Source organism: Labrus mixtus, chromosome 5 (genome assembly GCF_963584025.1).
Source record: "Labrus mixtus chromosome 5, fLabMix1.1, whole genome shotgun sequence".
Taxonomy (NCBI): Eukaryota; Metazoa; Chordata; class Actinopteri; order Labriformes; family Labridae; genus Labrus; species Labrus mixtus.
The window spans coordinates 26,061,786-26,076,555 of NC_083616.1; the positions used below are offsets into that span (position 1 = coordinate 26,061,786).

The window sequence follows — 14,770 nt, forward strand, 5'->3', positions numbered from 1 at the left end:
TTGAACAGGGGTGAGGCCATTAGGGAACAATGGTGATATCTTTAAAGGGCCTTCTGTGGCTGAGAGAACAGCGCTGCCAAAACCCAGAGGATCCATGTGCTGAATCGGTCACAGAGCACAGAGGGGATGGGGGGGGGGGGGATTTAAGTGTGGTACGCCATGTGTGTATATGTTGGAAATCTTTGTGAACTGCACCACATTTGGGAGCAATTTTGGAGTTAAACGAGCAGATTGAAGGTTGTCTAGCTAGGGAAACATTGGTGATCCAACTTCAAGGCATGATTGGGGTCAGGTTAAGGTTAGAGTAAAAGCTGTTTCCCAACAGGCATGAATATTTTTTGTTAGTAATTTGCATGCATGCAGCTCACGGTGTGAAAAAAAAGGTTTTCACAGACATACAGGAACTTTGATGGAGAGTAATATAAACCAGAAACTACAGTTCAGATTATTGACTCAAGGATGGGTTATACAGCCAAGCTAAGGAGTACCACAAGACTCACAAGACTGAGAATACTTCAACTATGTAACTGTGTACCTCTTATCTACAAATGAGTTTATAGACAGGATGAGAATGTTGCTTCCAAGAGGTGCTTAGGGCTGATTTAATCACGGTACTTACCAAGCTAACTTCTGATATATTGGACTCTCATTCCAGAAGCGCCACATTAAATATCCATCCAATATATACTGCTTGATAGAGCCCAGTTAGAACATACTTCCATGTGACATGTTCAATACTCTGATAAAATGCTTTAATGCCTTGGGAGATGGAGTATTAGCGAAGCAGAATGCATTGCAAAACAACTCCACTGCAGAGATCTTATTGGAGATCAATGCAAACAACACATTAATTGTGTTAATTGAATGCAGTGAGAGAAATGGAGCTCCGTTATAGCTGTGAGGATTCAATCATCACTGAATATGCCAAGGCAGAAAACTGCTACATGTTTTCTATAGGCTGAAACTTGTTCTGTCCAACCCAAAAAATGTGTGATGTCACAGCTAGCAAAAGTCCTGCGATGACATCGTTCATTAGGTGTGATTGGAATACTTCATGGTTTTAAGTCTCAGCCCATTACGTGGGTAGTGCATAGCTAGTTCCCTTCTTTGTATGGCTCATATATACATAAAAGACAGAAGTTCAAACATGAAGGGGAAATTATACAGCGATCTTGCAGTTTTGCAACGGCCAGTCAAACAAAACAGATTTGAAAACAAACCAAAATGTGACCACAGTTCAAAAGAGCAACATGATGTGATCATTCTTACATGTTGTGGCCAAGGCATCAGCAAGTTTGGGGTCCCGAAAGACACATAAGAGGGCTTAGACTCCAGAAGTTTTTACATTCCTTACACATTTAGAAAGACAGAAAAGGGGTATTTTAGATGAGAGGGGCAAAGAAAATGTATGTACATATTTGCAGATATATCTAAGTTAATTATTGAAAATAAAAAAAATCAGGGTGCATTACTTACATGTGTATTTTTCTCAAATCTTAAACCAGAACAGTTAAGTTAAAATATTTTATTCAAATCATTGTGTGTGCAAGAACCATTAATTTAGTTTCTAACCCCTCTGGACTCAACATCTGTGCCATTCAGAGGCCAAAACTTGATTGTTTGGAGGGGTTAATTTGGGAAAAGTTAGACTGATAGGTCCATTCTGGGTGAAAATATGTACAATATAAAGCCCTTGTTCACAAGCAAACCTACAAATTATCAGAACATGTGTTCGTGCACAGAATACAGCGAGTAAATATTCTGAAGAAGCAAGCCAAAAAGTGTCACTTTATAAAATGGACATGGGATACTTTTAGTCTAATGTTAGAGTTAATGGACTGGAAAGAGAGAGGGCAAAGAGACAGAAGAGCAAAAACAGAGGAGAAGTTAAATGAGATAGCACGCTAAACACGCTGGCAGACTAATGTGTCACTCCCATAAAGATACATATGCATGTCTGTTCTTGTTGTTTGCCTCAATGTCCATTTTTATGCAACAGAAGGAGAGAAAGGGAAGAAGAAAAGCAAGCAAGGTTTCTGACATAACCAAACATCCACTATTTTCTCAAGTCCCACCATGCTGAGGAGCAACTGATGCTGTTACATAGCAGCCCAACTCAATGTGAGGGGTTAAGTCTCTCTGACACCTGAATTTTAGACTGACAGGCTGAAATGCCTCGAGTTACTTTTGGTACTTTTCTCAATTTATTGTTTTACTTAAAGTTATTTTTTGGGCCTCTTTGCCTTCCTTAGATAGGACAGCTGAAGGGAGATATTGAAATGTAAGGAGGAGAGAGTTGGGGATGACATGCAGCAAAGGGCCGAGGACAGATTCCAACCCCGCTGCAATCAGGACTGATGCCTCTGTACATGGGGCGCCCCAAGAACTACATTTTTGTTTTTGAATGAAGATTGTTCAGCCTCTATGTTAGCAATAGTTTCATCTAAATGCCATAGCAAAACTGCCTAGAAATGCCATGACGTCATTATTGACATTACACTATATTGTATCAAGTGGTATGGTGTGTTATCTTATTTGATTCTATGGTACTGTAAAGAATCTAATCAGCTATCATGTTGTGTATCAAACCAACCATATGGTGTTAAAGGTGCGGTATGGTGTGGTACGGCATGGTATGGTAGGATATGGTATGCTATGGTATGGTATGGTATGGTATGGTATGGTATGGTATGGTATGCTATGTTATGATATGGTATGGTATGGTATGGTATGGTATGGTATGATATGTTATGGTATGGTGGTATGGTATGCTATGGTATGGTATGTTATGGTATGGTGGTATGTTATGGTATGGTGGTATGTTATGGTATGGTGGTATGGTATGCTATGGTATGGTGGTATGGTATGCTATGGTATGGTATGGTATGGTATGGTATGGTATGGTTGTATGTTATGGTATGGTGGTATGGTATGTTATGGTATGGTGGTATGGTATGGTGGTATGGTATGGTATGGTATGGTGGTATGGTATGGTATGGTGGTATGCTATGGTATGGTGGTATGGTATGTTATGGTATGGTGGTATGATATGGTATGCTATGGTATGCTATGGTATGGTATGGTGGTATGTTATGGTATGGTGGTATGCTATGGTATGGTGGTATGGTATGTTATGGTATGGTGGTATGGTATGGTATGTTATGATATGCTATGCTAGGGTTTGGATGGTTTCATATGATATTGTATGGTAGCATATAGTTTCATATCATACACTATGACATCAAATCACATGACATAAAATGGTATTATATTGTATCCTATGGTATGACATGGTAGCTATGGTATCATATATATGATAGCATGATATGATATTGTTTAGGTATGTTATCTTACGCATGGTGTGTGTTTTAAAATATGATATTCTATGGTATCACATGTAATGTTATCTTATGGTATCATATGGTATCAAATTATATTGTATGGCTGTGTTTAGCATGGAATTGTTTGGTATGTAATAGTACAGAATGGGCTTCTGTGGCGTTATAGGGTAATGTGTGGTTTTGTATCGTACTGAATTATCCATATCCTACAAACAGATGAGCTGCCTTTTATTTTAAATCTGTGGAGTTTATAAAAAAAAAATGGTTTCACCATCGAAGGTAGATTGGCTTTCGAGATGTTCTGTGTTGTGAAAGTGTAGATTTTGGTGACAAATTACCCTAACCAAGGACTAGTCTTAACTCAAACTTTCATATGGGAAAAGCTATATTGGAACCCAAACCAAGCCGATACCAAGAAAAGGAGCAGCTACTGGGTACCATTTAAATCTGAAGCTTTTTGGAAGAGCCTCATTGTGGAAAAGAGGAGACAGACAGATTAACATCCTTACCGAAATCGGAATCATAGAAGACGATGAACTTCTGCCAGCTGTACTCAGACACCACCTGCATGATGACCTCATTGAGATAGACGGGTGGGCGGACCATTAGGGTATAGTCATCTGTTCCAGGAACCCGACTGGTTTGTGGGCAGGAGGATCGGGGTGATCCCGCTGGGGACCGCTGGATAAAGAGGTGGGGGATGTGCATGGCATCGGCCAGAGTCTGAAGGCTTCCTGCTGACATGCAGCCGATAGAGCTGACCAGAGCCAGGATACCACGGTTCATCAGCTCACAGGCTGAATGGAGGAGAGGGAGAATGCAGAAGAGGGAAAGACAAAAGACAAAACTGTTAATTTCACAGCACCTTAATTGTCTCATATCAAGAACCACCTGTGGTTAAAATATCACATTGTGTAGTCAGAAATAGGACAGTGTTGATCATAAACATTATTTGTGGTAAGAGTGCACCGAGGATCAAAAAAATTGTATTCTACAGGTCATCACACTACAGCACTGACTTAAAGAGAAAAGGATATTTCTAGCAATCTGTATCCGCTTGTTTCCACATACTGTACATCGCAAAGCTATTTTAAAGAACAAAGCTGGTACAGTCAAATACAGCCTGCTCTGTGGTTACTAGAAACAAAGGAACAAAAGACTCAGAGGATGGAAACAGAATACAGAAAATATAGGTATTTCTTGCAGCAAGGCAGAAACATTGTGTGCCCTGTTACACAAAAGTTCACTCTGTCTTTTGCACTCTTTTCTTGTACAGAAAATCCTTAAAAGGTTCCTACCAAGACAATAAAAATACACTTGCACATGTGAACTTATTCTTTCTTTATTGGTGACCAAAGTGAAACCAGAGGTTAAAGTTCACTTGTTATTTTAATCCAGACTGTGAATGTTTTTTTTTGCATTTAAATAACTAACTACTGTTGAGTTTTGGTTTCACATACAACTGGAACCCAAATCTCCAGAGTTTAAGTTCTGTGTTTAATACATTCAATAAGCCAAAGCCACTGTGTCTTTGTATCTCTAGACACAATGATGAATCGTAAAAAACAAACTCACACACTCACAATGAAAAGCCATACAAATCTGGCATGCTTTTTGCACATTCGGGCACACTATCCAGACATGACTCACGTTGAGCCTTCACATAGAGGGCTGTGAGTCATCGTCACATTAAAGTATGACGACAGAAGTCAAAAGTGACGTGCAAAAAGAGGGGCTTATACTGTACATCACTTTTCAAAAACATAGCGTAAGGCCAAATTGTTGACAGACAAACACATGAGACCTATTTAAATATATATTGACTGCATCACTGATGCTGCTTTGCAGGATATGCTTTGGTTTGTTTTTTAAAGTGAAATATAGAAAAGTACAATGACTGATTTGTTAGCCTCAGGCCTGTAACCTCTTTTTCTTACTTTCATTAAGGACAAAGGGAAACATTGGCTGACAACATCTGGGCTACAGAATCAAAGTGAAGTCAGGCCATCAGATTTAGGTATTGATTGACCTCCAGGCTACTTTTATAAAGAATACTACAACATTACATAAGTCAGTGTTGCATATAAAACTATTCAAGTAATGTATAAAAAATGTATTCCAACTTCTATTACAAAACAATGTTGTTGTTTTTTTCATCTTTTAAAGATTAATCACTATCCCCCAGACATTCGTGCTGTAATTCCTAAACGCTCGTCAGCTTTAAGACACCATCTCTGCTTAATTCAGCTCCTTTTCCTTCCCTCACCCCCTTATCCCTCCAAGACCTCTGGGTGCTGTCAGAAACACCTCCACCTCCTACCCTCTAAACCCACTCCTGTTATCTCCCCTCTTGTCCAAAACAGCCCCTCTGAGTGCTTACCTTTCAGCCCCAATCATTTCAGAGCTGCAATCTTGCAGTGATTTTCATTTTAGTTGCCTTACAGCACCACTGGATGTTGCACACTGTCCTCAATTTGAAGTCATCTGCCTTCCTCCTCTGCCTCCTCTCCAGCATCCTTCACTGGCACCTTTTTCCATTCCACCCACCGATCTTTTACACCGTCTTTACTCACTAGCAGCTTCTTGTTTACCCTTATGGCAACACATGAAGAAACTGAGTCTCATTCCTTTCCTTACTCCAGCCATTTTTCTATTCAGCAACTCTTTATGATTTCATTTTTTGCACTCTTCCTTCCCCGCCTTCAGTCCACTTTCCCATTTTTTTTAACCAACATGGCCTCATGCATTTTACCCTTATGCCCCCCTTTTCCCATCCCTCATCTAATCCTCTACTAATTTCATCCCTAATTTCTGATGAAGTTCTGCTCGTCACTTCATCTTTCACAATTTTTCACTACTTTGGTGCAACTAAAAAAGCATTTTTAAAGACAGCATAGTGAACAGAAACACACACATGGTGCAATGAAAATGCACAGTGGCAAGAAAGCCAGAGAGAGGGAGAGGAAAAAAAGAAAGAAAGAAAACACTTTAGAAAACGGATTATGTTGCTGAGAAAAGCAAAATAAAACACTGTGTGTCTACATGCATGTGTGTGTGTGTGTGTGTGTGTGTGTGTGTGTGTGTGTGTGTGTGTGTGTGTGTGTGTGTGTGTGTGTGTGTGAAAGAGAGAGGGGAGAACATGAGAGCTACACAATCTGACAATGTCTCGCTGTCAACTGGTTTGCACAAAAACGACCTTATAAGTGAATTTCAAAGTGGATTGTTTGGATTCATTCTTTTATTGTGAGAAATCCAAGATGGTTCTGTTCCCTGCATTAGTGATGACTTAAGGTTTTCAAAATATTCTAAACTTTATCGATACCACCGTTACCAAATGTTTTAAAGAGGTCATATTATGCCCTTTTTGGGGTTCGTATATTTTTAATCTATGTACCTACTAAAGTATGTTCACAATAGTTAAAGTTTGAAAAAAAGTGTCTGTTTTCATGTCCTGCCGCTCCATGCACCGGCTCGCTTCTGACTCTCTCTCTAAGGCTCTGAAGCGCCCACGTTCAGAGTCCCCACGTGTGCCAAGTCTGATCTGATTGGTCGGCCTGTCGCTCTGCCGTAATTGGTCAGTCGCTCAGCACGGTTCTCGGAAATGTCACGCCCCTTTTACCATATTGGGAATGCAGCCACTTAGGCTCCGAGGAGAGCAAGAACATTAGTACCTTAGCACTACTGTGCTACCGCAGGCTACGGCATATCGTGGGCGTGCTACAGAAGTTAATGGGCGTGCAACATGAGCTGCAGGGCTTGCCACAACGAGCCAATGGGCTTAGATCAGTGATATCACACTGACAAGACGTCACACGTCAAAGGAGGAGGTAGGAGAAGCCGCGTTTCCGCGGACTTTGAATTTTTGCACATAGATGTGCCTAAACATGCACAGAACACTTGGAAAACACACTAAAGAGCATATAAAACCAGAAAAAGCATAATATGACCCCTTTAAAATTATACAATCTTTGATGATTGTATTGTTGTAGTACTCGAAATCGGCTTTGGTGTCAAGACTGGTCTCAAAACCACTTTTTGGTGGTCTTGTTCTCGTTCTAATCGAAAGCACTTTTACTCGGCCTTGTCTTGGTGTTGGACTGGCTGGAGTCCTGATTTTAAATCAAGACCGGTCAAGACCACCACTGACAGGACATTTTTCAAAGTCATTAACATGATTACAAAAAAAGTGCCTCTTTCTAAAACAACATAAAACTTGAATTAATTTGTAGTTTAATTATTCCCCCCCTCCCCCCCCCCCCGGTTATGGCTGCAACCTTCCGGAGTGACAAGCCCACTGTACAAAGGAGAAGTTTCCAATACTTGGTGCCTAAGACTATTATTTTTGTTGCCATGGTATCGCAACAGGTATCGCTATTGTTTGATCACTAGTATAATATCGAAGTCTAAATTTCTGGTATCCTGAAAACCCTACAATGCACACAACCGTGTAGTCTTAATGGCTTTATGGTGTTCCATTACTGCTCTTATTTAAAGCATAGCAGATTTCATTTGGATACATTACTTCTGAGATGTTCAAGTAACCCTAAGTAACCCTAAAACTTAATTCATGTGACACTTTAATTATCTCTACCAGTGATGAAACAAGCTTAAAGCACAAGAACAAAGACCATCTAGAGATAGATCATTCCCAAAGACAGTCACAGTTTGGAAGGTAGGTTGGTCACAGTTGTCACGTCAAGTCTTCTCAGTAATGGTTTTACTTTTCAGCAAAAGCTAAAGAGTGACTCCACTTGCTCAGTTCCCTCTGCATTGATGTGGATGATTAATGAGCAGAAGCTAGCGCAGTTTCAATCTCACTGGCCATTGTAAGAGTCCACATTCTGAGGAATTAATTAAAAGTGTAACAATATATGATTAAACTCCATTAAGTCTCAGCACACTGCTTAGTCATGGCCATTATTCTACAAGCGAGTGAGTTCAGGATTCACCGTCTATCACCTAAATGTTTAAGCAGATGTTCCTGTGGGTGTGTGTGTGAGGGGGAGGGAGGGGGGGTGCACCTGTGAGTTCATTTATGCTAACATATACTGTGGATGTGTTTAATGTCTGTGTATTTATGTCTGCATTCTGAATCCTTAAGCTGAATAAGCCGATCATATAACATGAGCTATATTATCCAGATCCCACACTCCTATAATATACAGTCAGGCTAACTTACGCTTTAGCTATCCTTGCTCTTGTCTAGCTATATCGCATTAGCTTAGCATCATGAAAGCGTTGGCTAATGGAAGGCTCTGCTAATCCTCTACTTATTAGGGCACTTTGGAGAATTAGTGCCCTCATCCTCTCTACATCACACACTCTTAAAGTCTGCAGGGGGCGTCTGGGCACTCGGCTCATTAATGCTCTTTGCTAATGACTTAAAGGGCCGGATGTCTTAACCCAGCCTAATGTTACATCCCTCTGAAGAAAGCAACAGTTAAAAAAAAGGAGTGAAATTAGAAGAAAAAAGAGGTGCTGGTGCAGCAAAAAAACAAATTCTCAAGAGTTTAAAAGAAGCACAATTTGGTGACGCAAAGAAAGTTAAACCTCAAAGCAAGGAGGCCACTAATCACAAATCTCCTGGCTTGGAGTCACAAATTGAATTGTTTTTTTGGACTGCATGTTACTACTTTCAATTTCTGATTGTTGTCAGCCATAACCACCAGCTGACACCTGCATGATAAATGCAAAAACGATTAGAGGGAGAAAAGAGACATTAAAGCACCAACTGATTCAAAGTACCCATCACATTGGAATATCAACACATTAGGACCCTTTTCTGAAGTCTGCAAGTCTGCCTCCTACTGTTACAGCAGATCTTCATGGCACCTACACACTCTACACAAACCCCGCCTTCTGTTCACTTAGGCTTAGCAGCTGTCATATATTTTGCACCATGATGATAACTTTTACATTGATTCCTCGATCACATGCAGTCCAAACGTCGATTGAAATGGATCCCAGATTAACTGTGATCTGTTGCACCACGACTTCAGACTGCTTCAGTATGAGTTTTAGTGTTAAGCTGCGCAGATGGATATTTTGTCCTTTTACCTTGCCAACACTTTAAAGAACAACTGCTGTGCACACAATGACTGCACTCAGAGCTCAAAAAAACAGATTTTGGACAGCGGAAAGAGAGGTGAGTAGGAGTGCAAACAAATACACAATGTAGCCATTTGGAGTTTTTCAGCCATCATCATGAACCAAAACCACCCACTGACACACCACAGTCACACTCCACTTCCACCACCACCACCACCACCATCATCGTCGTCCCACGCAAAAGCACACTCACACATCTAAACCCCTCCTGAGCATGAGAAGTACACTGACTCATGATAAATCATTCCTGGATCAATCTCCCTGAAGCGGCTTCGATCTGTCAAGCTTTCATGCAGGGGTGTTTATTTGAGGAATATACACGTCAGTCATGCAAACAGACACGTACCCGACTAAAGACTGTGACTGCAGGACTCATCTGCTGTGTGCGTTTATTTATTTTGTTGCAGGTTTTTATGCATGCATGGAAATCAATCTCTTCATCAGGTTTTGTACATGTTCTGTTTTTCCAAATAAAACACCTGATTTATCCCCCGAGGCTCAACACATGCATGATAGCGAGTATATCAATGCTTTTCTTTTTTGTGATTTTTGATATATTCTAGGCATGTTGAACCGCTACCGTGCCCTGTTCTTGTTTACATTCAGACATTTTTGACGCATGTTCTGTATGTCAGTGTGTACGCTACATGTGTTGTCTGCAGCGGAGCATGTTATTGAGCTCTCTCTTCAGCTTGTTGGTCTGTCAGAAGAAATGGATGGCAAGCACTTCACCCTCACCCAGGTGTGACTGGTTCCTCTCTCTATCTGCGTCTCCTCCCTACATACACTCACACACACTTTATCACACTGGAATCCAGTCCTGCAGTTTCTGAGGCCCAGTGACGCAGGGTGGAGAGGAGCGGGAGGAGACGGGCCAGGAAGGAAGAAAATCAATACTTGAGGAAAAACCAATAAAGGAGTGTCTTTTCTGCATGCATGCAGCTGGTGAACATTTCTTAAGCAAGTTAGACACCAACTTAGTCTTCCATGTCTCGTTTGAAATCCCTTTTATTTGCACTGGGCAAATTAAGTACTCAAACTAAAGCACCAAACAGATGTTGTTTTCATGTGCAAAATATTCTAGCTTTAAATTTGAACACATCAGAATGGCAATGTAAACCTCTTTGGCCCCTTTTTTTCAATTGTTTCCAATGAGGAGAGACACTTTAAGCAGTAGGCAGCCCCATGGAAAAAAGCGCAGCACCCAGTTTCATTCTTCTATGTGCTTCCATTACAAACGTTTCAGAAAGGAGCTGTTGAAAATATAAGATATTCCCCATGTTTTTGTCTCCTATGGATCATGTTTTGTACCCACAATCCTCTTTACCCACTGTGTGATGGGGACAAAAATATCTCTGATATAAAACATATAAGAAGCAACGGATTGCCAGTCATACAGTGACTGTTGTCAACAGACTGTTGTCATAGAGACACGACGAACATGCAGTGCTTTTATTCTCAGTGAACAAATGAAAGCGCTTTTCTGACCGGAAAAAACACTCAGTGGACACGGGACCTTATAGGCTTTATTCACTGAGGGATTCAATTTTTTTAAGGAGGGGCCATTGTCACCCCTGGCCACCCGGACCCGTTTCTGCATGCGATATTCAACAGGTAGCAGCATGAAGTAAAGTGTTCGTTGTATTACAAGAGAAGGAAAGACAGATGCTTGATTTACAGAGGCTACAGACCTCATCACACTGGCCACACGTTGGAGTCCTCGTGTCATCCCCCCACTCTCTCCCCTCATATTTCCTGTCCCTCTATAGCTGTCTTATCAAATAAAGGCATAAAGCCCAAAAATAATCTTTTAAAAAAGTGAAGAATTGTACAGTTGATATGGAAAATCATTTGATACATTCATAACACCTGAAAGAGCTATTTTCTATCGGAAATGTATTCATGTATACTTGTCAGTTTGAGGCTTATCTTACAGGGACAGGAACGACTGAACTCTCAAAATGACTAAACTGTTTCATGATGTAAACCAATGAGCTGAAGACTTAAGTATCTGATGGCTGTTAAATGAGGATGTGATCAAGTGATTTCATCAGAAATTCAGTGACAGAGAGGGAGGACGTCGCCCACAGCTCTGTCAGGCAAGAGTGCATCTCTATGTCAAGAACTGTGTGAGTGTATAAGTGTGTTTGTGTGTGTGTGTGTGTGTGTGTGTGTGTGTGTGTGGATGACCTACTTGTGTCTGTGTATTGTTTCATGTATTGTTCCGGATCCACCGCTCCAAACTGCTGCCATGCATTGTGGCGCACACGACTAAGCAGTGAGTGGCAGAGGGAGAGATGCTTACTCACACCGCTGGCAGGCGGGAAAAAATAAAAAAAGAACACTGCTTTATAGATGCCTGTGTGTGTGCTGGTGTGTGTGGGGGGGCTGTTGGTTTGCTGATATAAACTCCTTGAGGGAATTAGCACTTGAATTAATGTGGTCAGGGAGGTAGAGTGTGCAAAAGATAACATGCCCTTTTCGACTTTGTTTCTCTTGAAATTTATCACTCTAAGTTCTTTTGTCTCCTGGCACTTTTTTTGTTGCTGAAAATACCAGACCTCGGACAAAACTCGCAAACACAATCTGTTCTTTTTGCTGCCCCCAGAAAGCCGCCGCCTCACCTCCTACCCTGTTCACATTAACATTTAATGGCCCCCTTTTGCTCCCTTCATCTTGTCACACTTAACATCATGTATTCCTAGCCAGCTCTATAGTCTTTCCTGCCCTGGAGATGTATGCATCCTCTCTTTCATCCAGAATCTTTTTTTTTTGTGTGAGTGTCTTTTTTCTGTAAGTCTTTCAGCGACTCCTCCTTTCATTCCCTTTAACTGCCACTCATTTCAGACGCCTTCAGCTCTATATTTATACAGTTACTGCACTCACCGTTATCACAGCCGCCAGATGAATGCCCCCTTCTCTCCAATCCCCATCTCACTCTTTGCTTTAAACTTTCACTCCCACTTCTCTGTCTCTCTCTTCCTTTTTTTCCTTCTTCTTCACATTTTTACCTCATCCTCTTTTGTGTTCCCTCTCTCCACCACTCCCTCTCTCTGTGCAACATGAGTCAACAATATAATGTCCCTGGTTTTCAGCTCCCAGGATTGTTGAGCACAACAGATAAATGCGTCCTCTTCAAACCCCGCTCTCTCTTTCCTGCACCGCTCACTGATCTCTCCTTCCTCCAATTTTTTCCACGCCCAGCCAGACTCATCTTAATCCTTCACTCCATTATCTGAGATTGGTGCATGTACAGTAGATCATTCAGGGCCAGTTCATTTTTCCCCTTCACTGCGTCCATCCATTCACCCATTCATCCATCAGCTCAATTGTTTGTCAAATCCAATTAAACTGCACCTCTGTGCACATTTACCTCACAAAGTGCATACTTCATACTCACTTTTCCACCAATCCTTTTAACTTTCTTCATCAATTCTACAAGCTGTTATCCACAACAATATCTTCTCAGCTTTTAACAGTTTGAACAGTAGATAGAGGAAGGTTCAATGCTTACAGTGCACATTATCTCCATGCATTGCTCTATTTTTGTACTTTCATCTTTTGAAGACTCACCTTTTTACAGCTGCCTTTAATTAAACAATTTTAATAAGATTTGAAACTTTAAAGTCTTACTATGCCATTTTTAACACTAAAATATAATAGAAATCAAGTATATCCTCTGAAAATAACTCCGTGAGTAATGACTGTCTACAATGGGTGTAACACCCGAGTCCCACTGTCTGTGATGTTTTCAGAGTCCTATCTTCCCTTTGTTTACATCGTCGGGACGGCCGGCCGACTCCTCCCCTCACGTATAAAAGTTGTTTAACTGAGGGACTAGAGAAAAGAAGAATAACATACTGTACTCACTGCTTAACTGTGTTTCTAGATCACGCTCATTTCGAGTAAATTTACATGCAGTGTGAAGATACGAGCATAATAAAGATCGCTAGCATTAGCATGCTAACACAACAATGTAGCGCAAGTTGTCACCTCTCCAGCTACCAGACCATTTTCCAGACATAGTTCGCACCGGGACTTGAACCGGTGACCCTCCGGTTCCCAACCTAAGTCCCTAAAGACATATGAAAACTAAAGCCCTGACTCTGTTTTTTTTTTCTTTAAGTATTACCAACTGAAACTTAGAAAACAGCACACATTTCTGTGACGTAAACGAGTAAGAATCAATTCATCAAGGTGCCTTTTACAAGGTCTGATTAACAAGAAGGCCTATCTCTTTACATGCAATTTGAATAATGCAGAACTCATAAAAAGTTATCTTCCCTCCTCTTTTCCACTTTAACCACTTCCCTTTATATCCCTCTTACACTAAAGAGTCCATTCAATATTAAAGGCCATATTTCACACTGAGTCTACAGTCATTTAAGGCCAAAACCTGAGCAAAAGTGTGCAGATTTTGTACAAATTTTACTTTCCCACCAAGTGTTGAACCCCTTAAGAAGAAAAAAACCCTGCTGACTTCCCATCCTTAGAACCATATAGGTGGCTTTTTCTCCTGATCCTGAACACACCCACACAAAGAAGGTATGGGATCAAAATAAAGTACACTGTGATCAGACCTGCTGTGGAAAGCCTATCATTTCCCCACTGCAACAGTGTATCCTCTGTCATTTCTCATTTCCTTGTCTCCTTAGGCTATTCCTCTCACCACCCCCACTCAATCACAGACACTCCGAGCTGTATATATCTTTGTGTCCGAGCCCTATCTGTTGTAAAGTCAAGGAGATGAACGCGTCCCCTGGGAAAATCCAAAAGCTTTTCTGTTTACAGCCCTGGAGCTTTTACTGCTATTACTTCAACCAGGACAGGCAGTGTATTCTTTGCTCTCCTCACTTCTCCACTCCTCATATCTGTGATTTTTCTTCTCCACTTGCAGTTGAATTTTTTGGCCTTGTAACAAATTGTAATGTGAGCCACTGGAAACCATTTTCCCCAAAAGAGACACAAACACATGCACGCAGCATGTTATTCTGCGTGTACAAACAAATTGACTGTTGCCGACCCCCCTCTTTTTCTATCTCTTTTTCTGTGTCAGCTGGGGTAATGGCCCATTTGTCTATGCTTTAATCATATTTGGAGAATGGATCGGTTGGTGTTCACTGCTAATGGCTCGGTGCGTCTCTGTTTTCATAGCCTGTGTGCACGGCAGATGTCACATTTTCCCACTTGGTGTCTCAATAGTCAATGGCACACAGGTAGGAGTGTGTGCGTGCAAAGTGTGTGAATCTGTTTTTCAATGTGCCCTCATGCCTGTGCATACACGCCGTTTTCACACAGTGACATATTGACTATTAATTGAA

General features: G+C 41.1%; 1 protein-coding gene across 4 annotated transcripts in view; it reads right to left on the minus strand.

Annotated features, from left to right (window-relative positions):
* The window catches only part of grid2 (glutamate receptor, ionotropic, delta 2), a 510,900-nt gene that overhangs the window by 226,209 nt on the left and 269,921 nt on the right, over nt 1–14,770 (minus strand). For all 4 annotated transcript variants that reach the window (XR_009673135.1, XM_061038830.1, XM_061038832.1 and 1 more), the window contains exon 3: nt 3,851–4,138. Coding sequence is in view for 3 of the 4 variants with exons in the window: in XM_061038830.1 (XP_060894813.1) it covers nt 3,851–4,138 (288 nt within the window). In the remaining variant the exon portion in view is untranslated. The remainder of the gene's footprint in view (nt 1–3,850; nt 4,139–14,770) is intronic.